Genomic DNA, 27,412 nt, shown 5'->3' with positions numbered 1-27,412 from the left:
TCCTCAGGGATTCCTAGTCTCTGTGTGACCTCTGCAGCTTGACTGTACCAAAAGGGAGTGTGGAGGATAAAGATATCTCTCGGCAGCAAGTAAAACCCCAGGCCCAATGGCCTCCTGGCCTGGGACTCACACCTTGGAGCTGGGAAATTGGGCTGTGACTTGATTTCACCCCGAGGCAAATAGATCTAAACTTGATTCCAGAAACCTGGTGAATCTAGGAACTAATCACCAGATGTTCAACAATGCCAGATTTCAGGGCACAAAGTTCCGTGTTCCTCAGGCACTAAATGCCTGAGGCCTCTATACCCATGCAAACATATGCACACATGCACACACACACACATATACACACACATTATCACAAAGCAAACAAGCCTCACTCATTTCCTGATGCACCTTGGGTGAGGGAACATTTAATGCTCATGGCAAACCTATAAGGCAGATACTATTCTATTATCCACATTTTATACAGGAGTAAAATGGGACAGGTACACAATCTACCTAATCATAGGCACAATGCTGAGAGTGGCAGAACAGGGACTCGGACCTGGGTTTGCCTGACCCGAGGCCCAGGCTCTGAGGTGAGCACAATGCAGAAGAAGGTCCATCCCACAGTTTTGCAGAAAGTCAGCTCTAGAACCCAGCTCTCTGGGAGATGAATGAAATCATTGGTGGAAACAACCCTAAGGCCAAAGTGGTCCTGACAAGCCCTACAGCCTAGGCTCAAAGGGGGTTTTTATCAATCTGAAAATAGGTATAATAATGCTTATATGTACACAACACCTGTACACTTTAAAGCTATTTGCTTTACATCCTCTCCTACGGTCCCACTGATAGCTCTGTGCTGTGGCTGAGGTAGGTATCTTATAGGGCAAGAGTGGCTTTTCAAACCTGACACTATATATTTGGACAGAGAAAACTCCAGATGGCCGGTTCCCAAATCATTTGAAAGGGGCATGTTCCCAGCTTCCTGGACGAGGAGCTGGTCTTTATTTTTCTTTTTTTCCACTTCAAATTTTTATTTAAATTCCAGTTAGTCAACATATAGTGCAATATTGGTTTTAACAGTAGAATTTAGTGATTCATCACTTACATACAATAGCCAGTGCTCATGATAACATGTGCTCTCACGGAGGGCCCAATAGGCCCAGTCCTCCCTCCTCCCTCTAAGGCAGTGTACCCACCCACCTCTACCACTCAGCCCCACATGTTCTCTAGTCTAGACAAGGTTCCCCCCTCCCACTTCCTTCTCCACTATGATTGATTGGACCGAGGTGGGCAGTTAAGTTAAAGAGAAGTTAGCTGAACTCAAAAGTGTCCATCAATATACTGAACTGAGTCACTTAGAATCTCCCTTTTTGAGATTTTTATTTCACTGATACCTAAATTTTTATTTTATTTCATTTTAATTTAAATAGCCACATGGAATTAGTGGCTACCATATTGAACAGCTCAGGTCTATAGGCTTATCCTCTGGAGAAGGTAAAACAAGCCGAAGGGCTGGAAAATTGAGGGGAGAATTTTGTATCATGGGAATAATTAGCACACCCCAGAGGCTGTGAGTTCAGAGAAAAGCCAAAGGATTATAAAGAAAGGAAATGGTAATGTTTGAAGATATTCAAGCACTGATTGAGAGGCAGAGATGATTGTGAAGATCAGATAATTTCTGTCTTGAACATCTATACCAAAATCCCCATGTTAGCGGAATCCAGTAGTATTAAAAAGCATTCTGGAAAAAAAAAAAGCATTCTGGCACTGTGGAAAACTATGTATGATGGAGTGCTTGCTACTATAAGACCATTACAACCTGATAAAACATACTTTTAATTTGATTTCCAGGCTTGCAGGAAGAGATCTAGGACTCTTCTGCTCCCACCCTGACACAGCAGCAAGTGATGAGTAAAGGTGAAAGCAGTTCACCCACAACTCACAGCAGTTGGCCCTGCTGGCAAATGCTGATGGTCAAACCACAGTCAAAAGCTAAGTAACAAGGTGGACAGATTAAGCCTGGGATTCTAGCAGGGGGCTGAAGTTTTTAATAGGTGGGTAGCACCCTCTGGCTCTGAGCAAAAGCAAATGCAAATCCTTGGTAGAGGAAAGCTTCCTCTCTTTGACTCTCTAGGATTTTCACTGATTAAGATGAAAAATATAACTATCAGCTTTCAGGAAAATATAACCAAACACATGAGTAGCCAAACCACTGTGAGAGAGAAGAGGAAGAAGAAATAAAGAACACCATAGTTAGATCTTGAAGGACTTTAAGTAGTGGAATAATCATATATAAGTGCAAAATAACTATGTATTGAATCCTTAAAGAAATAGAATATGAAGTCCTAGACATAAGCATGCAATGCCATAAAAAATTAAATGGAAGATTTGAAAAATAATTAAAGTTTATAAAGGAAAATTATTATTATTCAAATAAAACCCAGCGGGTGGGTTAAATAGAAGAAGAAAGACGTAGTGAAATGAAAAATAAGTTGAAGAAATTAAACAGGATGCATCCAAGGGAGAAATAGATGATAAATAAGATAGATTAATAAGCAATGATCATAGGTTCTAGATAAAGACAGCAGATTGAACACATACATCTAATTTTATTCCTTTCCCTAAACCCATTAAAACTATAGCAAAATGATTTTTCAAAATGATATAAACCCACAAAGATGAGCAGAACATGAGAAAAGATAATAGCAACAAACTTTTGGAAAATGGAAGGCAGATGAACAAGGGACAGTAAACTTATTAGAACGAAGAAAGCCAAATCCTAAATTGGTGGTGAGGAAAGTACAGGATCAACCTGATTTTCTGGTAAAACAAACAAAAGGAAGGTAGAAGCAAGGATATAATAGAGAAATTAGTATAATAAGAGACAAAAACACAATACAGAAAAACTACCAAAACAATACAGAAAAACTACCAAAGTCTTTTAGAAGACTATAAAAATGAATTAATCTCTGGTAAGATTGAGAAGAGACAAGGTATTAATACATATGAACAAAGGGCATGTCCACAGATAAACAAAGGTTTTAAGAAGGTGGTAATAAAATCTTCTGAAGTATTTATACCCATACTTTCAAAGAAATAAAAACAAATTCTTGGAAAAATATTGCTTATAAAAGTAACTAAGGAAGAAATAGAAAATATAAATAGCCTTATTATTGTGAAATAAATTGAAGCAGTAGCCCAAAATCTTTCCGCAAAGAGAAGGTTCAGATGGTTTTATGGGCATATGATTATATCATTAAATGGAAAAGCTAATGTCCAAAAAGAGCCAAGTTATGTTGAAGACAAACAGGATGAAGGAACGTGCATCACTTTCCAGACTGCATGACTTCCTCAACAGTTAAAGTAATTAAAGCGGGATAGCCAGGACAGTCAAATTGGTCTAAGAAACAGACTATAGAACAGAACTACATATATATGATAAGTTGCTAGATGAAGAAAGTGATGGTGTAGATCATGGGTGGACCATTCAATAAATGGTGCTAAGGTCACTGGCCATCCAATAGGGAAATTAATAAAAGTCAATCCTTATTCAGATATCCAAAAATTAACTTCTGATAGACTAAAATCTTAAATATGAAAAGTGAAGCTTAAAACTTTGAGAAGAAAATTTGAATATCTTTATAATAAACCTTGGGGTTTATCAAAAGACACACGAAGTACCCCTCCCAAAACTGATAAATTGACTGCATTGACACCACCAAAAGATGCCATAAAGAAAGTGAAAAATATCAAACATCTTGGTGGAAGATATTTGTAACAGATATAACAGATATAACTGCCAAGGATTTAACATCCAGATTGTATTTCTTAAAATTCTACCAATCAGTTAGGACAGCTCAGTAAAATATGGAAACAATACAAATAGGCATTTTACAGAAGAAACAATACAAATAGCAAATACACATATAAAAACATGCTTAACCTCAGTAATTGGGAAAATGAAAACTATGACCACTGGGATGCTATTTTACACACCAGATTACACACTATTGGGAAAAACTAATACAATAGCAAGTGTTTATGAGGATGTTGGCTAATGGGAACGTTTATACACAGCTAGTAGCAATGAAATTCGTACAATCACTTTGTAAAGTGATACCATATCGTAAAGTTGAAAACCTGCCTTTTCTATGACCCATAACTCCGTTCCTAAATGTGTACCTAGAGGCACTCTTGCATATGTGTGCCTGGAGACACGTCCAAGAGTGTGAAACGCATAGAGTGCAGCCATGTGACCAAGTCAAACGCATCTCACATGGTTTTGAATTCTAGAAAAAAGTACCTCATATAGCATATTATCTTTCTCTAATGTTTAAAACAAGCAAGATGAAACATTCATAAGTATGTGATAAAATATAAAAATAAAACAGAAGAACAGTAAACAACCAAATTCAGAAAGTGACGACCTGGAATGGGCCAAGAAAGTGTGGGGTAGGGCACCAGTACCTAGACAGATACAAAAACCACTGGTTAATACTCTAATTCTTTTTTGTTGTTTTAATTAATTTTTTCTTTTTTTTTTTATGTTTATTTATTTTTGACACAAAGACAGAGTGCAAATGGGGGAGGGACAGAGAGAGGGAGACACAGAATCCAAAACAGGCTCCAGGCTCTTGAACTGTCTGCACAAAGCTCGACAGGAGGCTCGAACTTTCTAACCATGAGAACATGACCTGAGCCGAAGTCAGATGCTCAACCAACAGAGCCATCCAGGCTCCCCGGTAATAGTCTAACTCTTAAATTGTTGGTGGGCTTTTATTTCATTTAATTGCTTATATAAACATTACATACGCATTTTTTATTATTAAGTATTACATACTAAAAAATGTTAAGGAGGAATATTTAAAGTTCTAATAATAACATTTTTTGGCTATAATTTATTATCAGTTATTAATGCGAGGAGCACAGGAATCTGCAAAGGGCCTTTTCTGAGTTCTGTTTCTAGAGTTCACAGTGCATAAGTTTGAAGCCCATGACTGGTTGTGAGCCATATAGCCTCCCCAGGTCACATGCTGGGTCCAGGTAGAGGCCCGGGGAGGAGGCATGTGGTCAAAAGCTCCGGGCTGGCCACTGGCACTGCCTGCCCTCTGCCTCACCTCCTTGACGAGCGAGAATGAATTTCCCCTTCTCACTGTAAGCACAGCCACGGGGCAAGGAGAGGGGAAGGTTCACCTAGTACTTATCAGCGGGGTGAACAAAGTGGTGAATTACTACCCAGCCTGAGAAGGTTGTGTGGGGGATGCAGGTCCGGCCCAGGGGAAAGAGAGGGCACAGCAGGACCACATATGACCTTGGAAGTCAGGCCCAGCCTGCAGCCCCACTCATCTGTACTTATGGGCGCCCACCTCTCAAAACAGATGGCTATGGGCCAAAGCCAGGGACCTAACTGTTCTCTTTACCTTTTCTCTGTTTAGCTGTTGGGAGCCCGAGGGGACCATGGGTGAACTTGGATCAGTTGGCTCCACTATGTTCTGTGGTCTCAATTCACAGATCTAGATAGAGAATGAATAAGACTGGGGGGGGAAAGAAAGACAATCGTGGTGAGTGGGGAAAGCTGGTGAAAAGTGGTGCAGAGCAGGCAGCATGCACGCTAACCCTGCTTTGCATCTTCTTGTCCGTGAGAGGCTGGACACCTTACTACGCCTGTTTTCTCTTCTGTCAAGAGTGGGGACCAGTTGTTCTCATTTAGGGGTGATTCAACCCTCGGGAGAGGCCTTTGAAACCTGGAGGGGGAATTTTTTTGGTTGTCACCAAAATGCCAGCAGTACCCTTAATGGGAAGCACTGGTTCTTACAGCCCTTCAAGCCATCTGCATTTCTCTGTGTCATCTGCATCCGTGATATTCCCTGCTGCCAGCAGGGAAACTGTGGGGCACGTTCAAGTGTGCACATCTCTGCCCAACCCCTTGGGACAGTTGGTTGCTGGTCCTACCTTTACGACCCTGAGGGCTACAGATGCTCTGTTCTCATTTCCTGCTTGGGAGCTAAATCATTCCTTTCTTTTCTTTTCTTTTCTTTCTTTCTAATGTTTGAGAGAGAGACAGACAGAACACGACTGGGAGAAGGGCAAAGAGAGAGGAAGACACAGAATCTGAAGCAGGCCCTAGGCTCTGAGCTGTTAGCACAGAGCCTGATGCAGGGCTCGAACCCATGAACACTGAGATCATGACCTGAACCGAAGTCGGATGCTTAACAGACTGAGCCACGCAGGTGCCCAGGAGCTAAATCGTTCTTGAAGAAGATTTAGTTGAATTCAGTCGAAGAGGACAAATACAGATACTACAGACCATACTGGCTTGTTGGGTCAGTCGGCAGCAGAAGAAAACTGGTTTGCTCCAGTTCTAACTGCATTCTCAGAACACCTGTGTGAAGCTGAGCAGCGCCCTCCTTGGGACACACTGGGAATGCATATGACTGGCTATTTGAGAAGACACCAAGTGGCTGTGACTAGAGCCCATCAGACCACTGCCAGCCGATGCAGGTGCCTTAGTAAACACAGAGGAGTGAGAACTGGATTTCAGTGCTCTCTTGCTCCCTTGGCCAGGTGCTTTTGTGCAGTGCATGAGCTATACAACTATATTTAGTGGCCAGACCCTCTCATTCCCTCTCAATCTGGTGATCCACCCCTGGCTTCACTCAGGAGCCTCTCTGTGACTGCCTTGTGGCTGCCTGAACCTAACAGCACATACCTCCCAGACTCTAGTTCTAAAGAGATGGACCCAGGTGTCCAGCCCCTATGACCTGACATTCCAAGGTCCAGTTTGCTTTTCTACCCAGCATACCCCTGACCTTCTTCTAAGCAGGGTAATTTAGTCCTTGCCTCCCAAATAATGCTTATGAAATTTCACCTTCACAGTCTCTCACACCCATTCTTGTGTTCCCCTGCTATACAACTATTTGAAAGCTTGGCTCATTTTTGCTTCTCTGGGAAGCCTTTTGAGATTGCCCCAGCATAGGAGTCACTGAAAAGCACCCACTGCACCTCCCATTGGTCACTGGCTATATAGCTCATGCATTGGTAGCCTTGCTCCCCAAGAAGATTAGAAGTTCCTGGAAGGAAAGAACTGATTTGAGGGAGACTTGGCCTCCATGCACACCTACTTAAGAATCTCAATGAGAGGGGCACCTGGTGGCCCAGTCGGTTGAGCATCCAGCTTGGGCTCAGGTCATGGTCTCGTGGCTCGTGAGTTCGAGCCCCAACATTAGGCCTTCTGCTGTCAGTGCAGAGCCCACTTCAGATCCTCTGTCACCCTCTCTGTCTGCTCTTCCCCCATCAAAAAACATAAATAAACATTAACAAAAGAGAATCTCAATGAGCAGTTACCATGGCAACAAAGAGCTTCTCTTCCTATTCTCTCTGATCAAAACAAACAGACAGACAAATTGTTGAAGAGCAAGAAAATTGGCTCCCTGTCTGGACTGGCAATGAGGGCATCGGGACAAGGATAAGGCCAAATCTGAGAACCTAGTAAGTTGCCCATGGACTTGCCTTGGAATGCTTTGGTGCCATCTTAAAGAAAGTGCTTCTTTCTGGAGCCACTGGCCAGCCTGTGATGCACCCTGAATGCCAACCCAGGAAGCACCCTCTCCGTGAGACTTGGAGACCACAAGGTCTGAGGCTCCCCTAACAAGAAAAGCAGCCCTGTCTTCACAGGCAGAGGCCTCACATAGAAGTTGGCTGAGTCAGATTTGCAAGTTTAAGAAAGACTTGCTTTGGGTGGTTTTCATAATCTTTGGTGAGTTTGCAGCAGTCTTGGACCTTAAGGACTCAGATCCACCACAGCTCAGCAGAGCAAATGTTTCAGAAAATGCTAGGAAAAGGGCAACTTTGCTAATTTCCCTTGCGATGCAATCATTGCGCTGGTGTTTCCTGACCATCTCTGTGATGCAGGCACAGTTCTAGCCTCTGGACACGCCGCTGGGAACAAAAGGGACAGAACTCCCTGTCCTCCCAAGCATCCACTCCAGCTCAGTATCCAGTTCACTTTTCACATGATCCAAGCACAGCAGACATTTGGACTGTGACAGGGATGTCACAGGAGTCCTGGGGAAGGGAATCAAGCAGACAGAACTTTCAGAAATTTTTCTCAAACGCCACTGTTCAAAGCTGTGGTCTGTGGACCGGCAGCATCAGCACCACCTGGGAGCGTGATAGACATGCAGAATCCCAGGCTCCTCCCAGACCTTCTAAGGCAGAAACTGCCTTTTGGAAACTGTACTTCAGTAAGCTTCCCAGGTGAACCATGTGCAGGTGAAGGTTTGGAAATATTGCCATAGAGCGCCAAGTCCCCTAAGCTGTCCCACAAACAAAAGAGAGCCGGATGGCCAAAGAAGTTTGAGAAGGAGCATACCCTGGCCCTCCCTTGCAGACTCAGAAAGCCGGCATGTGAAGGATGAGGATGTCCTCAGAAAAGAAACTTGCTTAAAACACCAATGCTTCTCAAACCTATTTGACAGCCCAATAACGACTCATCAAATGTAAGCATTTGATGGAACTAGTATCCTGTGAAATGCACCCTGGGAAAAACTGTATTGCCCCCCTGGCATTCATAGATTCAGTTTACTTGGTTTAAACAGTACCAGGTGGAATGAGTCTATAGCATGATAACTGGCAGCTTTGCCAAGGCACAAATTTGAATCATGCCCACCGGGCAAAGGTCTCAGTTCTGGGGGGCAGGCTAGGGGGATGGAAGGGACCCAGAGTCCGCTCCTTCATGTGGCTGGGTTCGTCTCTGCCATGACTGAGTGAATCTATGGCAATGCTTATGGGGTAATAACAACACAGAATCTCCATGAATCCTGGCCACCCCATGAGAGATAAGCCTTCACTCTGATTTTGCTGGTTAACTTACTGTGAGGATATACAGGGGAAATACCGCATTCTAGAAGGCACATGCCATTTGGAGAAACTCAGGGGCAAATATAGCATTCCTTGTTTGTCACTGAGGGAATTTGAGAAGGTCCAGAGCCATATGTAGCCCACAGGCGTCAAGAATTCATGATGACGACGACAATGACGGTGATGATGATGATGATAGCTAACATTTATTGATAGTTCCTTACACTCCAAGCACAGTCTTAACTCATGTTTTCCTTATAGCAACCTAGGAGAGGAGTGCTGTATTCATTTTACATATGAGGAAACAGAGCAACAGGGCTGGTTCCTCACTTTAACTCCTTTTATGCTGAATTGTGACTTCTCAGATCTAAGTGCCAAGTGACTGGTGGAGACCAAACCTGCCAGATGATGAACTGGTGCCTCGTCCCCCCACCCCCTCATCCAGCTCCCCAAGAGCTGAGAACCTTGACCAGAGACCCACCCCAAGGTGAACATGATTCAAATTTGTGCCCCAGCCGAACTGCCAGTTACCATGCTATGGAGCTCATTCCTTCTGGAATAGTGTAAACTGAGAAAGTTGAATCTCCTTTGAGAAAAAGTCTCTCATGTTCCAATTTAAGGGTGCCATTTCAGTGGGCAAGTGTAGACTAGAGTGGCCTCAGTGGTGAGCCCAAGGCTGGGAGGAGATGCCGGGTTTGTTTGAGATTCTGCATTTCTATCATGCCGCTGGGCTATCCTGGAAGAGGACAGGGTGCTGGATTGCAGGTAGGACTGACCTTGCACTTGTAAGGCCTGGGCTGTAGTCCCAGCTCTGCCCCCCAGTGCTACATGGCCTCTGGTAAGCTTCTTCCCCTGGGACACAGTCCCTTCTCTTTAATGCTTGGATAAATGGTACTCTCCACCCCCACCCCCACATAAGGCTACCGAGAGCCTCTCACTAGTGTAGGGGACAGTCCTGGCACTTCATATTTCAACTCACTGCTTCCTAGGAGGTCCCTTCCAGGGCTCTCTTGGGCTTGTGGTGGCTCCACACTGCCAGATCTGCATCACGTGAGAACAGACCTATCCACCCCTCTCTCAGGGACACACAGATCTGTTGCCTCCAAATCACACCAATGGGTCAGACAAAACCCAGGGATAAATTCTCTCTGCTTCTTGGGATGATTCTTAAAGATCTCTAAGACCTAGAGGTGGGTCACTCAGTTTATATCGCTTCCCTTATTTTGGGACATAGTATAGAGTGGTGGTAATGGGGTCATCCAGGCACAGCTTTGAGTGTTGGCTGTGTAACCCCAGGCAAATGACATAACCTCTCTGAATTTCAGTGTACTCATCTCTAAGTTTTGTAAATAACAGTATCTATGTCATGGGGCTGCTGTGAGATGCTGGCACATAATCTGTGCTTCTTAAATGGCAGCTATCATTATTGCTGTTATTTGGACACTGGTGACAAGAGAGGATTCTGGGGTATACCATAACAGAATACTTTTAAAAACTGTCTTAAAAAGTCAACAAAATTTTTAATGAAATTAAAAAATATGTTCTTCTCTCCCTATAAAATTAATATTTTGTATGAGGTTGAGCACACAAGATTTAAAAAATAAACAAATAAAAATCAAGGGCTTCTAAAAATTCTAGGACTCCGGGGGCACTTCAGTGACTCAGTCGGTTAAGCGTCTGGCTCTTGATTTTGGCTCAGGTCATGATCTCATTGTTCATGAGTTCAAGCCCCGCACCAGGCTTCAAGCTCACAGCCTGAGGCCTGCTTGGGATTCTCCCTCTCTCTCTCTCTTCCCCTCCTCTGCTCGTGCTGTCTTTCTCTCTCAAAATAAATAAATAAACTTTAAAAAAATAAAAAAAGATAAAAATTCTAGGACCCCTTCACACTTCCTGTGTTCTGTCACTTTCCACCTGCTCCCTCCTGGCAGCAGCTGCTGGCGGTTTACCGTTTACAGCAGCCCTCTCTGGAGACTGGCAGGTCTCCACCCCCCACGTGCAGGCAGGTCAGTAGATGCCAGCTTTCCCCGGAGCAGACCCGAAACCCTCTTGCTGTCTCTTTGCCCTGGAGATCTAGTCCAGGCAGGGAAGACTTTCTGGTTTCATCAGTAACTTCCAAATTGTCTCCTACTCTTAACGCTGAACTGCAGAAGCAAGAATCACAAAGACCTCAAGACAGGAGCAGCTGGTCAGAAATTCAGCTCCTCCTGTAGCTTCCTTGACCTTCCCATCTGAGGGCCAGCTTCTGGGAGGGAGGAGAATGGGGAAAACACCTAAAGACCCCGGCTGGGAGCACGCACTTGCCATGCGTTAATCTTCTCACAACTACCTGGGGTAAGGGACCGGCTTGAGGCTGCACAGTGGCAGAGATTGATGACTGGCTGAACCAGATGAGCAGAGCCGGTGTTTGCCATATAATAATGCCGTTGTCTATACAATATTTGGGGCAGGAAGGAAAGCCTAATTACTAGGACATAACAGTAAAGAGGGTGTATGGAGTGGTTAAGAACAGGTCCTGGAGCCAGATGGATGGATTTAAATGAGGCTCAATTACTTCCAGCTCTGCGACCCCAGCTGAATCAGTCAACCTCTCTCTCTGCAGCAATTTCCTCATTGGCAAATGGGAAAGAGTCATACCTAACCCATGGGATTGATTTGAGGGTTAAAATGAGTTGATAAAACCAAGCAGTTAAAATACCTGGCACCTACATGGCCAGGACTCTAAACGTTAGATGTTATAACTGTTGTTACTGAATTAAATACTGTGAAGGTAGGAATCTTTGTCTATTTTGACCACAGGTCTGTTTTATTTTTTTAAATGTTTATTTATTTTGAGAGAAATGGAAAGTGTACATGTAGGTGCACGTGAGCAGGGGAAGGTCAGAGAGAGAGAGAGGATCCCAAGTAGGCTCCACACTAGCAGCACGGAGCCCAACCAGGGCTGGAACTCACAACCTGAGCCGAAATCCACAGTAGGACGCTTAACCGACTAAGCCACCCAGGCGTCCCCTGGTCTGTGTTAGAACGGTGTCTAGTACTTAATAGGAGCTCCATAAATATTTGTTGGGTAAATGAATATTATTGCCATCAGAAATATCGGTTTTTTGTAATGCAGACATTATTTATTTTGGCCAGCAGAGGTCAGCAAATAGCTATGACTGACACTGATTCTGGGAGAGGGTGGTTTTCAATGTCAACTTTGAAGGTTAATGGGACTGTCCTTCCTGAGCTGGCTGGCAGGTTAATAGGTCATTATTGCACCTATATGACCTGTATAGTCCCTACCCCTCTAACTCGCACTGTGTCAGTTGGAATGATTGGCAGAAATGTCAACTCACAACAAATTTTGGTGCAATTTTTTCTCACAGGCCCAACTTATTTTCAATTTCCTCCCCCACCCTCCGTCTCTTCTTTCCCTTCGTTGTCCTCTAAGGATCTGTTTCTCACACACACACTCCTCTGCATCAAGTAGAATACTGTGCACACTCCCAAATTTTTATCAGTATAACTGCAGCCTGTGCTCCAAACCATGCAATCTAGGGTGCATATCCTTATGCAGTAATTCTTCCCAACTAATGATGCTAAATGTGACATAATAAAAAAGAACATCCGATTTGATCAAACTCGACCCAGAGAGGTACTGTAACTTGGCTGAGGACGCACAACAATTAGTCGCAGAGTGAGAGGGCTAGCCAGGCAGGGCCTTGTGTTCTGCCCACCGCACCAGGTCACCACTTGGCTTTTTTTACCCACAGAGGAGGCTCAAGTAGTCCCTGGGTACTGTTCTAATCAATGCAGCTGTCAGCTTCTGGCCCCAGATGCTGTTGCCCTGGACAACAGCACAGAGGAGCAGATTGCTCTCCAGGGCAGCTCACTCAGAGGTCCAGGGACGGTGGGCAGGAGACCATCACTGCCTACTCACCACTCAGCTTGCTCAGCCTCTGCCTACAGCTCCCACATTTCCTCTGTGACCCAGAGCAAGTCGATCTTCCCCAGATGGTGCGTTTCCTTGGCACTGACAGGGCCCATACCGCCACAATCAAAGGTGCTTTTCTTGGGAGCCTCTGGGTAGCCCCTTGGATAGCAGAAGCCAGAATGCACTCCCTGCTGGCAGCCTCCAGCAACAGCCGGCAGGGGAATGGTTCCCCTGCATCAGCCTCACGGCAGCTCCAGAGTCTCAGCTCGGGTGGCCCACGGCCATGGCCTCCCCATTTTAAGATCCTGTCTTTCCCAATTATTATCAAAAAACTTATGCCACGATACCTATTTGGAGAAAATATTGAATTGAGACTCCTACAGAAAACCGAATTCTTCATGAATTGATGAGTTGAAGAAAGAAAGAAAACTAAAAAGGAAAAAATTAAACCTAGAAAAAACAGGGATAACCCACTCTATTACCTTGCATAGCTAGTGAAGCATTTCCATTGGGTCAGCATGTGAGGAATGGCAGCCAAACGTCAGGTGGGAAGATTTCATGTGGTGGCCACTTCTGTCTGTTGCTTAGTCTCTCAAGAGTTCCTGAACTGGAGACATTCTGCTTAACTGGGAGTAAAGACCATCCCCACCTGGGCTCACCCAATGGAAAGAGCTGCTGGATACAGGAGCCACCTGAGGGAGCTCAGAAGAGCAATGACAGGTATCTATGGGGCTGCAGAGCCAAAAACTGGGGTCTATTTACATTAGCACCCCCACATGGCGATGTCCAGTGGATTTGGATCAGGCACCCTATATTACTACAGGACATCATTGCACACAGCCTCCTTTATGATTCTTAGAATCAGGGCTGGTAAGGACTTCAGAGATTACCTAGGTCAAAGAGGGTGGTGGTGCTCGGCTGCCCTGGGAATCCCAGAGTAAAGTTGTAGGCCAAGCCAAGACCAGAATTCACTAAAAAGCAATAATATCCTGGAGCAGTTACATATTTCCCAGATTCCAAGGTCTGACTTTTGTCCTGAGGATTTGCTCAGTCGTAGCTGTCATCCTCCCTTTGGCCAGAGGAGGGCAGACACTTGCCATTGATGGAGGTAGAGAGCAGGCAGATATTTTTTTAGGCTGGAATAACATCTCCCTAATAAGGTCATTCTGCTCTAATGAGAATTCCAACTCAAAAGAAAATTCTTGATGCTTCTGCTACAAATATGCTACTCAAAAGACAGTGAGGTTCAGGGACTGAAAATCTCTTCTTAGTTCCAAATTAATCACTTACCTCTCAGAGCCTCATTCTTTTATTATCTACTATGTGACTATGAAGAACTGATATTAGGGGGAAAATATGTAAATTATAAATTTCCTTATTACAGAACACACAAAAAGAAAGGGAGTTCAACAGCAATGGGATATGTGTTTATGTGTTGTGTCTGAAGCAGAGTGAGAGCTGGACAGAGGAGAGCGGTCCAAGCTGTTGGGAGGGTTTTCTGGTCGTGGATGAATATATTTCTAAATTCTGTGGCAGTTGAAACCAACCCATTTTGCACTTGGAAAGCACTTTACTACTTGCACTTACATTTCGAACTGTGCTTACTTTAAAACTTAAAGATGTGCCTTACCTATTGAATCCGTATAAGAAAAGTGAAATATCACAGGGATACATGTAAAGTCCAACAATTAAGTTGAAAAATGCCGCTGAATACACAAGAAGGTATTGGTGATATTTGTTTTTGAAACACCAAGTGTTTGAGTGGTTACGTGGTCACAAGAAGCAAAAAAGTAAGACGTAGATATTTTTAAAACACCTAGTGCCATTTTCTTAGGATGTCACACCCCAGTAGAAGTATTATTGGCACGCTAATCTGTGCCAAATACTGCAGTCTGAGTATCACATTTTGGAACAGTGAGGAATTAGAGTGCAGTTAACAGGCAAGTGGTCATAAGGGGAGGGTCGCGAAACCACGTCTGCAGGAAGAGCTTTGGAACTGAGACATGAACCTGGAGAAGTGCAGCCCAGTGTGGGAGAGGACCTATGGGAAGGGATTCAGTAAGAGGGTCAAAGCCACAAAGAAAAGGCTGGTCTCAATACTTAAGGGCCTTCTCAACAAGTAAAGCTAAGTGCATTGCTACAGACAGGCAGCTGCGTATACTGGACAGTTCAAGGAGTGCCTAGAAGACCCTTCTGATGTCCAGAGAAAAGGCACTGCTGATGTAGTCTTGGAAACCAAGTTATCTCTATACAACCAAATCAGTCATGTATCAAAATATGGTGGGTGAGAGCAAGCTTGCAGAAATCGGAATGGTTCTTGTAGCCCAGCAGGACGAAAGGACCTTGAAATACAGGGGACAGTGGTACAGTCCCATGAAAGTCAGTTAGCACCGGTAAGTTTGGCCAAATCAGGAGCACCAACATATCCTGAAAGGAGCAAAGGTGGCTTGAATCAAAAAAGGATAGGGGTCCTAAAGAATTCATGTTTCCACAGCAAACCGAGATTAGGATTAGCCAAGGTATGTTCACCAACCCTCCCCGATGGAATTCCCACATTATGCTAAGCACTTTTGAGGGAGCTGTATTTTCTTTGGAGGCTCAGGGATGATCCCTCAGACTTCTTGTGGTTGACATGTTATCCCTTTCTTCTGTTTCCTCTTTCAGCCGCTATGGTTACTGGACAATGGGATGATGGAGCCACAGAAGGTGTGTGTATGCTGCATTGTAAAAGATTGCGTGGGAATCGTAGTTTATTGAGATTCCCCAACATGACCGGTCAGTCTCTGAGAGCCTGATCAGTTTGAAAGAGTTGATAAAACATAGTTTCTAGAACTGCCAAGGTGTGAATGAGACCCAAGACCAATATTCCCTCTGAACTTCTTTCAACCTTCTCAAAGGTACCTGCCAGGGGTGTGACTTCAAGGGCCCCAGCAGATCTGAGAGATGCACCGAGGGACTCAGGCATCAGAACTGTTGCAGTGATTTACCTCAGTTCCGAGAAAGGTTAAAACTACCTGGAGGTCATGTAGGGAAGCACTTACTTCATTATTATGGACATTTTCTTCCTGGAAGGGAAAAATATAGGAACACCTAGTGAATACTCAGTGGGACTGAACTGATAAAACTCATTTTGTTTTCTCTATTAAACAGTAACTGTATTTTATTTGCTTGCTGAATGTTGGGGAATTTTCTTACTGTTTAAAACCAGATAATTGGAGAAGCTTATACTTCTTTTCTATAATACTCTTGAAAGCCACCTGCAAAATTCAGATCAACTTGTAAAACTGGTATACATGGCCAGTAAATAATTTTTTTCTCTAGGTTTCTAGTCCTTAATAAAGGCTTCTTCTCACTGCTTGAAGAGTTTCTTGAACTTCCACTGATGGAAAATGGTTGTGTTCAACCTGCATTCTTTTTTTAAATTTTTAAATGTTTATTTATTGTTGAGAGAGAGAGAAAGAGAGAGGGAGTGCAAGCAGAGGAAGGACAGAGAGAGAGAGACACAGAATCTGAAGCAGGCTCCAGGCTCTGAGCGCTCAGCACAGAGCCTGATGCGGGGCTCGAACCCACGAACTGTAAGATCATGACCTGAGCCGAAGTCAGACGCTTAACCGACTGAGCCACCCAGATGCCCCCAAACCTGCATTCTTGAAACTGAGACCTTCTTTAGTAAAACTCCAACACTCATTTCATGTTTGCAGAGGAGACAGAACACCCAGAGAGAGAGACAGGCTGCAAGTTTTTCTCTCCTTTGGACTTCAACTTTCTCCTCCAACATCCATCTGCTATTTCTCTCCTGTCTCAGGATGAAACCTTTCACTTTTTTGAAACTAACCCACGAGCTTGTGTCCTTGATTCCAAATCTCTGAACTTCCTTGGGGCTTATGTTAGCTCATCGTCATCTTGACTTCATGGCTGGCTCTTAAGCCTCAGGTTTACAAACTCAGTCCAGTTCTCTCCTCAGACTAAAACATGCAAGCCCTCCCTTTATTCTGGTTCCTCTTGTGACAACAATCCTACCTCTTTCCTTCCCAAAATGACCACCTATTAATTCTGCTCCACCTCTAACCTGTGTCCTAACCATTTGAGAAAGTCACAGACATCCAAACACCAAATCCAACAGGTTTCGTTCCCTAAATGCTGTCAAATCTCAGGATTTCTAACTTCTTCCCCGGTGAATCTGGTTTTCTTTGGCTTTTTTGACAACTTGCATTTTTCTGGGTAATCCACCTCATTTCTTTCTTTCCTATATTAATGAAGCTGTGCCTGGTTCACCACTCTTGCCAGTTGTCTTCCCCAATGCTTTGATGCCCTGCCCCACCTGTACTTATTCCTGATGGTAATGACCGCCAAACCTCCTACCCCAGGTGGTCTGCTTCACCTTTCATTTCCAATGGTTGGCTTGTCAATTCTTCCAGAAGATGGCTTTTAAAACTCAGCCCAGGCAAATCCAAGCTCATCATCCTCATTTTGGCATCTTTTCTGTTTGTCCAGCTCAAAATGGATTCTCTGGAAACTAACACCAATCCACAGGGTGAGCCACTAGCAGCTATTTGACTTGACTTCCTGAACACAGTTGATTGGCGAAAGGACAGTCACCTGCCTGAGGCAGAGCCACTCGCATACTCCCTCCTAGTTTTGCAGTGAGACAGAGACTTGGACTAGTTGTAAATGGTACAGCTTTAGGGGAAAGGTCCGTGAATTCCTAGTGCTTGGGTCTCTTAGAGCCGTCCCAGTTGCTCATCTTTCTGTTTAATACCACTTTTTCGTGGATCCATGAAATACTCTAGGAAAGTGCTAGTAAAGTCCTTCTTTTGGCTAAGGTTGCTAGAGTTGTCTTCTACTACTTATAGACCTTTAAGTAATAGACCCACAGACACATCTCTAGGTATCTCCAATTCCATCAAGGGCCTTACCATTCCCTCACACAGCAAGGGCTTGAGATTGGACTCTGCTCTCGACTTTTATAAGACTCTCATTCAGAACACTCAAACCATGTCAGTTTTATCTCCAAATAATTCCCTGCCTCTCCATGTCCTCTACTATCACCCTGGTTCTGGCCTTTGTGATCTCTTTGCTGGGCTTATCTAGCTTCTCCACACTCTGGTGTTCATTCTGATCTTACCACTTTTCTGCCTAAAACCTCAGGGTAGGGCTACAGCTCTTACCACAGCACTAAAAGCCCTTCCCATTGTGGCTCAAGGTGCATGGGGCTCATCTGCTATTTACTCCTTCCGTGGGCCAGCCAGGCCTGACGACCAGCCTCATCCAAACATTCTCTGTTCTTCACATCCTCTACGATTTTGGTACTGCTGTTCCCTCTGCCCTTTCACCTTGGTGAAATCTTACTCCTTGAAGGCCTATGTCCTTAGAAGATACTCTTCCTCCATCCTTTTGGAGAGGAGACCACTAGTCACATTTTATGTTCATCTTCCCTTCCAGACCACTAGGCACAAGTTACACTGAATTCCTGGCACCACAGTGGTTGATCAGAAAGTGCATGTTGAAGGCATTGGATCATACACCATCCCTTGTTTACCAGGACAGGAAAAGGCCTGGGAGAAGAGCCAAAGCCAAAGTATATTTCTTTCCATCACGGCTCAGCATGACTTTAGCCAAAATCAGGGTATGTTAAATGGACTGTGCCTCAGACCTGCAGGAGTGTGTGTCTGAAAAATATTCACAAAATTGTTTTTGGATTCCAGGAAGAACACATTTATATGGCTTAGAGTTTAAGAGACATTTCCATATACTTTAACTCATTTAATTGGCACTGCAAGCCCATGAAGCAGTTAAAGTTTATGAATTCCAGCTTGTAGGTGAGGGAACACCGAGGTCAGGTGGCTTCAACCAGGTCACAGTGTTAATGAGAGACCTTTGACAGGAAACTGAGCCTTCTAACATCAGATCCAGTATCCTTTCTCTCTGCCATACCATGCTGTCTCTCGGAAGGCAGAGGTAAAATACAATGAAACAGGCTACTGGGGAAGTGAGAATAAGGTGGTGGGGGCAGCTGTCTGCTTGTATGTCCTAGAACTTTCCTTCCCCGCCCCTGTGGCCACTCACTGTCCCGCCGGGGTGGGGGAGTGGGGACAGTGGTTAACCACCCAGCACAGAAAATATTACCCTCTTTCCAGACACAGATACCATCCCCAAGCACTCTGATTTGGTGGCAAAATATTTTAATTTTTCATAAAGCTATTTCCCCACCCGTTCCCCACCCCATAGACTCAGCAGGGAAAAGAATCTGTGGGCATGTGTGCTGGTAGGGCAGGAGGGCGACGTGTGCATATACATATGTGCGTACATGTACAGGTTTATTTAAATGATCAGATCTACACTTTTGGAGGCTGCTGGAAGCATCTTATCAAAAGAAAACACATTTTAAGCAAGAGGTTAAAAAAGCTTTTCAGACCCAAAGGCCATTTAATACAGTAAATCCTACTTGGGTAGTTTAGCAAACATTTTTTTAAAACCCACATCCAACAGACTGGTTAGTATTGGATACACAGATTTGGTTTCAAAGCTGAAATGCCCCTGGCGTAACAGACCTTCTCATGAGATTCAGTTATTTTATATTATGCCATAAAAAATAGGGACACATATCTATCGACAACTTAAATATTAACTCAATAGGCTACTTGGTGATATAAATAGAAAAAAAAAAAACACAAGTGGTCACAGACTAGGATTGAGAAGACTATGACATCAGCCTATCCTGGGCTGCAAAAATGTTAAAATCTATCCTAGAATCTAAAACAGGAAAAAGAGTCAAATAATTCCACTCCATATAGACCCCATCTGGCCCAAACCATCCCCCAAGGAAAACACCCCCAACACATGAGGTTTACTAACCACCTGCTACAGATGTTACTATGTCACTAATTAACAATGATCACAGAAAATGTGTCATATCAGAGGTTTTGTTATACACAATGCATTGGTGGCTGCAGGAATCCTCCTGTGAGAGCTACAGTCAGAAGGCAAGCTGACAAATGTCCATGCCGCGGATCCAAGAAGAAACCCCAGCTAAGAGCCTCAAGCATTCCTTTGCACCTGAGCTCTCTCTGGCACGCTCCCCGCTCTAGTTAGAGGGGCTGGGATGTGGGGGACAGTCCCAGCCAGGTGCTGCAGCCTCTTACTCCTGGGCCTCTTTGCGGGTCAGCTTGTAGATCTCAGTGGGTCCGTCCACATGGGTGATGGTGGTGGTGAGCTGGAGTTCTTCCCCACTGTGGACACCCAGATCACCTGAAAGAGGGTTTTGGTGTTAGATGTGTTCAGGGAAGAAGAAAGACAGGATGCACCTCAGTAACAACTGCCCTGACCCCAGCCCTCTTTCACATCCTGAGCTTATAGAGACAACCAGGGCACCCACGCGTAGGGCTAACTCCTAACCTTTTTCCTCAAGACTCTGCAGTAGTTTCACAGCATTCTTCTCCCAGAGAAGAGATATGAATGATGGATGAGTCAGCATAATGCTTATTATCATTTGTAGTAATTATTAACATTTAATGAGAACTTACTTTGTACCCGACGCTATTTGCAATGTTTTATATGTAATCGCATTTAATCCTCACGAGAGCCAGCCCAGGTGAGCACTCTGATCATGGCAGCTTTACAGACGAGGAAACAGGGAGGGAAGTAAGGTAACTGCCCCAGGTAAAGGGGCAGACACATGACAGAGCCGGGAACTAGGCCAGGGAAGGAAAGTCTGACTCTAAGGTCTCTGCTGTGGGCTAAGCCAGCACCGCACGCCTCCCCAGTGATGGGGAGGGAGGCACGTACCCACTCCATGTGAGTAATTGACAAAGCAGCTACGCCACGTGAAGGGAAACAAGACCTGCCTATATTTACCAACAGATTGGGCAGGGAATACACGTAACACATTTAGAAACATTTAAGAGTTTTCTTCTCCAGGAAAAAAGTACCAGAAATGTGTTCTGAATTTTCTGCTGCCCCCAGGATTCCGTAGACAACACCAGTGTTTTGGACTCATCATCAGTGACAGAGGTGTTCCTCTGCTAAAATGGAATAATGTAGTGTTTTCTCCACCAGCAAGAAAAAGTAAGTTTCTGTAAATTAAAGTGTTCTCCTACCTGCCAGGACACAAATTAAATGAATGTATAATTGGCAAAGGGAAAATGGAAAACATCAGGACCTAACTGTTTAAGGACTGTTGTCTGAGGGGCATACACGTGGATTTGGGTATTTACAGAAAGGGGTGCTGGTTATGTCTGTGATTTTTATATTTATACCATGTACGCACGATTTCATATTTTGGGGAACTAAAATGTTTCCTAAATCAAACCACAGAATTAAATAAATAAGTGCTGTTTTCAACTGGGACTGAAACTTAGAAGCGACTTTGGCCCTACACTTACAGCTAATGTCTTATCACTAGTCTAAGAATTGCTGAGCATCAGTGAATCTCATGGTCTCAGAACCCCAGGAGTCACCCCACACACTGGTCCCACAGGCTGCATGGCACCTTTCACATGTGCCATATGTATTAGTTTTTCATTGTAGACCCATTTCCCAGCAGCTGTGCAGATCAATCGGTCTTATTAAATGCTAGTCTGTGACTCTCTACCTAAGAGACCCTACTTTCAGCAGCAGTCCTAAGCTGTTGCAGAGGACTGCTAATGGTTATTTGGGGCTACTGAGGTAAGGGTCCAATCCACAGGACTAGGGGCAGAGCAAGTAATAAAGGGGGTATCAGCCCAGCCTCCGGCACATCCAGCTTCATCGTCCTTTGGGCAAGGGCACAGACCAGTTGGGTGCAAAGGCTGCAGACGCTTTACACAGGGCCCCCTGGGGTCATGCTGAACCGTGATTTGTACAACAAGTATATTTCCCCAGGTCACTAGCTTGCATTCTCACTACTGCAACTTCTAGCCCACTTCTCAGCCTACCATAATGCAGAGGCCTCAAATTTCTTGGTCAAAACTAGTTCTTGATTTGCATATCTGGGTGAGCCATCAGAACTTCAAAGCCACTGTCAGATCTGCATGTCTGTGTGAGTCATCAAACTTTCAAAGAGAGCCCCGCCCACCCCGTAAATGCATTAGCATCTCCTAGTGTTTACCTAAAGAATCCCTTTCACCAAAGACTTAAAAATAGACACCAGAATGTAATTCTACCGAGGTTTTGAACCCAAGATGCTAATTCTTTAAGCTTAGAATGTGATTCTAATTAGCATGTCCTAAAAAATGTATATGATTCTACAGATCACTTGAGCCAAAATAACTTTGGCTTCTTTATTTTTTTTAAACTTTTTTTAAATGTTTATTTTTGAGAGAGAGAGAGAGAGAGAGAGAGAGTGTGAAAGGGGGAAGAACAGAGAGAGAGACACACACACACACACACAGAATCTGAAGCAGGCTCCAGGCTCTGAGCTGTTAGCACAGAGCCCAACGCAGGGCTCGAACCCATGAACCCTGAGACCACGACCTGAGCCAAAGTCGGATGCTTAACCAGCGGAGCCATCCAGGAGCCCCTGGCTTCTTTATTTTAATGAGTACCCATGTTATAGTGTTTTATCATGTACCTGACACTGTTCTAAATACTAATGTATTTAATCCTCATACCAGACCTTTGACAGAAATACTGTCATCATTCTCATTCTACTGATGAAAACACTGAGGCACAGAGAGGTTAAGTAACTTGCCCAAGGGCCAGATTAGTAAATTATGTGGGATTCAAACCAGAACAATAAGGCTCCAGAATCCAGGCTCTCAACCTTTAGGCTATGTTGATTCTTTTGTAAATATTCTAGTTTCCAACAGCCAAAGAGTCTGCCAGCAAAGTATGAGTCCACACGTAATGTGTTATGGTCATAAATATATACACGCAATAATCTGGATGAATTGTTCAGCATATTAATTTTACTTTTGCGTTTGATAAACAAGAATTTATAGTACACAATATCAGTGCACTGATAGTACGAAGAGTTGTTATTTATGAGTATTTATCGTATGCACTATTAGGGGCTCAGCATGCCCTGTATTTCTTTGTAAGACAGGAAGGAAGACACTGAGGCTCAAATAGGCGATTAGAGAAATTATTCTCTAATGTGGCCCAGTTTGCTCCTGGTAGAGCTGGGATGAGGACCCAGCCAGTGGGTCTCTGGCTAGAAAACTCTATGATTCACATGTGCTTTTATTGTACCCTGAAGGCTAACCCCGCCCCCCCCTCCGCCTTAGGGAGTAAATGTGGGAATATGGCAGTAACATGGCAGGGATGGGGATCCCTCCATTCCCTCCAAATTCCATCAACTCCTACTTCTGCCAAGGTCTTGCTCCATCTGTTATTCTCCTTCTTTCTTGGCTCCTGCTACTCAGTGCACAAACATGCTCGGAGTCTCTTTCCATCTAAGACAAAAAAAAAAAAAAAAAAAAAAAAAAGCCTTTCCGAAAATGCAGTATGTTACATACTTAGTGGGGAGGGGAAGAATAAAAGGGAAAAAAATACATTAAGAAAGGTAAAGAAAAGAATTCTTCAGTTTGCAGTAAGTCTCTTTCCCTGGTTATGGTGTCAGCTCCTCTCAGATAATTAACAAGGAGATGAAGGCTTTTTTGTGTCTAGCCGTTGCAAAATGAGACCAGTCTCTGGCATTGGATTTAATCACCGAGGACTATCAACAGATCCCTATTTGTGATATTGCACCCACAGGTATGTAGCTGCTTGCTACTTACTGGATTCTAACTGGCTGGAATGCATCCTGGGGACACACAAAGCTATATAAACTGCACTATAACGTGACAACAATAACCACAACTCCCTACGACTGGCTGCATTTTAATGCCCATCCCTTGCCTATCTGTGGCTACTTTAGTATAAAAGGAAGGAAAACTGCTAAGATAATTCCAAGATTATTTCACAGAATCTGGGAGACTACCAGTCTTAGAATATGAAAGGGGCTACTTAATTCTAGCCTCACAACCACCACTAAGGCAAATGAACACCCCATTACCCAGATCCAGAAGCCAGAAAGCTCCCATACCATGAGTTTATATTTCTTTAGGTCATACTCAGTACATACTGGAGCCAGGATTCCAAACGGCCTATGTCTACCTCCAAACCTTATGTTCTTTCTGTAACACTCTTGGCTTCATTCTTTCTTGTGGAATTTTCTCTAGTCCCATACCTACTGACCTCCTATTCTTCAGAGCTAAGCTCAAAAGATAACTCTCTGTAATAAAGTCCAGGCTGGTTCATGGCAGAAGGAGAAAAACAATGAGGTGGTTTATAGCAAGCTTGGGATGAGCCATTCCCCACCCACCTCCAAAGTGCCTCCAGATACAAGTTCTGGGCAATTGCAAGAGGGTGGACACAATAAAACCTAGAAGCTGTGAGTGAAATCTTAATGTTATAGGCTGAATTATACCCTCCCCAAATTTATGTGTTGAAGTCCTAATTCCCACCCACTACCTCAGAATGTGACTATATTTGGACATGGGGTCTTTAAAGAGGTAATTACGTTAAAATGAGGTCATTGGGGTGGGCTCTAATCCAATATGACCTATGTCCTCATACGAAAAGGAGATGAGGATACACATACACACAGAGTGAAGGCTACATTAAGACGTAGAGAGAAGATGGCCATCTACAAGCCAAGGAAAGAAACTGCAGAAGAAATCAATCCTGGGGATACCTTGAACTTGGACTTCTAGCCTTCAGAACTGTGAGAAAATAAATAAATCTCTATTGTTTAAGCCTCCTAGCCTGCAGTATTTGTAACAGCAGCCTTGCCAAACTGATACATTTAGGAAGCAGAAAGTTACTCCCCCAAAAGTAACTGAGGGAAACAGTGACTGAGGTACCTCCTATTATAGTGGAGTGATGGTAATTCTAAGCCCTGGAAAAAATGATCTACTTTGCCTGGGAAAGGAGAGATCAGGTCACTGGAGGGACAGCAACCTTGGGAGAGGCAGGAGACAGAAAGTGCCCAACTACAAATAACAGAGCAAGAGGTGCTAGGCTAATGATGGCTTGTGACCTGCTTGCGAACTTCATTAGAAAATGGGAAAAGGCTACTGAGACCCGCTTCCAAGTCTGAGCCCAGCCCTGGTGGTAAGACCATTTCCATCACTGCTCACAGACATCGAAAAGCCAGGCTAGCCATGGGTGGGTCATCTAACATGCAACCAAGGGGAAGGCCTCAATAAAAGGCAGCCACTGTCAGAGCCTCATGACTCAAACCAAACATTTACTGAGGCAACAAAAGCCAAAGCCACCTTTTCTGTGAAACAAGCAGCAGGAGACCTTAGAAGCCTCTGGCAGTAAAATTGACGCAGTGTGGTAGTGAGCTACCATGACATGGGACCTGGGGCTGCTGCTGTGGCTTCCAACAGAATGAGTGTGTCAGACAGAAGACATTTAGTGCGAATAGAAATAGAAAGGAACCGGTTGGCAATTAGAGTGTCTCCTGTTCCCTTCGTCATAGTCATCCAGTCAGGAATTCCGTTCCTCAGTTTTTTTCTAAAACCTTCTGACAAGAATTCTATAGATGAAAGAACACAAAAATCAAAGCTATTATTAAGAATTGTCTGACTTTATAAGCAGCTCCAACTTTTTTTCCCACGTGAACTGATGTCTGAGAGGATTTGGACAGTTCGTCGTGTGTGCAGGACATCGATGCTGAACCCCTGGGAGATGCTGTCTTCATTCCAACCTAAGGTTAGCTGAGATCCATTCCTGCCTGGGAAGACATCCAGAATGATTCACAAATTGCTATTGGAAACAGGTAAAAAAGAACAACTTTAATGAAAAGGCAGCAGGAGCAGGGCAGAAAATGTGAATGGTCCTTGAAAGAGAGTTCTAAAATATCTCTGCTAAATTAAAAAAATTTACATATATGTTTGTATATGTGTATACATATATGTACACATACACATAAAATGTTTATATATAAACATATGTACATAGATACAGAGTCATATATATATGTATGTATATAAAATTGATCCATGTAAACATGTTGGTACCAGCAGCTATGGTAACCCATAGCTTCACATCCTTGCAAAAAGATGGAACCCATAGCTTCAGATCCTTGCAGCACCAGTGAGCTGCTAAAAACATGAGGGCATTCTGGCCTGGAGATGTTCTGCCATATCCCGAGTTTCAGGAGGCAGTCAAGGAAGCCTGGTCTCTCAGACAAGGCTACCAGCTCTCCATGAAAGCAGGAACTCTGTCTTAGTCACTCCTTTGGGCTTCATGTCACTCCATCTTATCAAACCTGACACACTGCTAAGTACTGAAGCACTGAGTGGTTCATTTCTAAGGGTCGCTTCCTGATGCACACAATAAAAGAGAAAATATATATATAAGAAAACAAGCTCTTTGGAAGCTGACCCTTTCTAGAACTTGCCATCTGCTTTGTTTCTGTCAGTCTATTCCTTGACCAAAAGGGAGAAACAAAATCTATGCTCTCTGCTTTCATTTCCTCCCTACCCACTCCCTCCTGACACTTGGCATCTCTTTCCACGTCCAAACAAAACAACCCCTCTCAATGTTCTTTCTCTTTCCTTATCCCCTTTGGCTGCATCAGAAACTGCCTGCCAACTTCCTGGAAAGGAGCTTTTTCCAGAGGTCTCTCCAGGATCCGTCTCACGAAGGCAAAAAGCACCACAAACCTGGGATTCATTCTCCATAGCAAGAGAACTGAATTCTTGGCTCCAGACCTTAAAAGCAAGGTGGTGGGGGTGTGGGGGAGCCCAAGCCAACTTAAAAATAAAAACTTTCCACGAGAAAGGAAGAGGAGCAGGGGAAGGCTGGGGGAGGAGAAGGGATGTCATCCAGAGACCCAGAGAATTTTAAAATACAGAAGTTCATTTTCTAGGTTTCTGTGTGATATTCCAAACTAGCTCTTTCCAAGGAGCTTCAAAATTTTGGCAAATGCTCCATAGTTCCTAGGAGACATTGTGTGGTCTGGCAACAGATGAAGAGATGAAAAGTGAAAGAGGGTAGAGAAGGAAAATGATCAGAGAACCCAACATGGAAGACTCCCTTCCAAATGCACAAGGTCACAGTACCATGTGACCATGGGAAGGGAAGGGCACAACAAACTGCCAGGTGCTCATGGGCTGCTGTGAAGTCACAGCTGATCATGTCACCATCACAGAACTACTCAACTGTGTGACTTGTGTTTATGATCAGAACAGGGTCCCAAAAAAGTCTACCCACGAAACTGCTTGAAGAATGTTTTTCAACATGGATTCTATCGGCATTTGAGGCAGGGTAATTCTCTAGTACAAGGGACTGTTTTGCTCATTGAAGGATACTTAGCATCCCTAGAATCTGGCCACTAAATGCTAGTGGTATGTCCCAGTCGTAGTGACATCCAAAAAAAAAAAAAAAAAAAAAATCAAAACAAAACCATGAATACTTCTGAACGCCAGTTGGCAAGGGATTTGGGGGATATGACCACCTGCTGAGAACTAGCTTTTGAACTTTTTGTGAAATTACAGGTCAAGCTGCCTTCAAACAAAAAAACTCTGATGGGGAACAGATCAAGTGCTATTCTCAACTGCAAGGTTTCAAGCCTCAGGGGGTGGCTGTTGTGCAGAGTAAGAAGTCCTAATGGGAGCTGCCTGACATCTGGCTTGCACATCAAGCCTCTGGCGGGCAGTCATCCTCCCACTGCAGGCTGGG

General features: G+C 44.0%; 1 protein-coding gene across 3 annotated transcripts in view; it reads right to left on the bottom strand.

Annotated features, from left to right (window-relative positions):
- Nucleotides 1–19,060: 19,060 nt before the first annotated feature.
- The window catches only part of WLS (Wnt ligand secretion mediator), a 100,594-nt gene continuing 92,242 nt past the window's right edge, over nucleotides 19,061–27,412 (bottom strand). For 2 of the 3 annotated variants that reach the window (XM_019448924.2, XM_019448925.2), the window contains one exon: nucleotides 19,061–20,008. In XM_019448924.2, coding sequence (XP_019304469.1) covers nucleotides 19,899–20,008 — 110 coding nt within the window. In that variant the 3' untranslated portion in view covers nucleotides 19,061–19,898. Of the gene's footprint in view, nucleotides 20,009–23,041; nucleotides 23,131–27,412 lie in introns of all 3 variants that reach the window. The other variant, XR_002079833.2, reaches the window with a different exon arrangement.

Source organism: Panthera pardus, unplaced genomic scaffold, assembly GCF_024362965.1.
Source record: "Panthera pardus isolate Hobbes unplaced genomic scaffold, ASM2436296v1 HiC_scaffold_11, whole genome shotgun sequence".
Classification (NCBI taxonomy): domain Eukaryota; kingdom Metazoa; phylum Chordata; class Mammalia; order Carnivora; family Felidae; genus Panthera; species Panthera pardus.
This window is presented reverse-complemented; position numbering and strand designations above follow the sequence as displayed.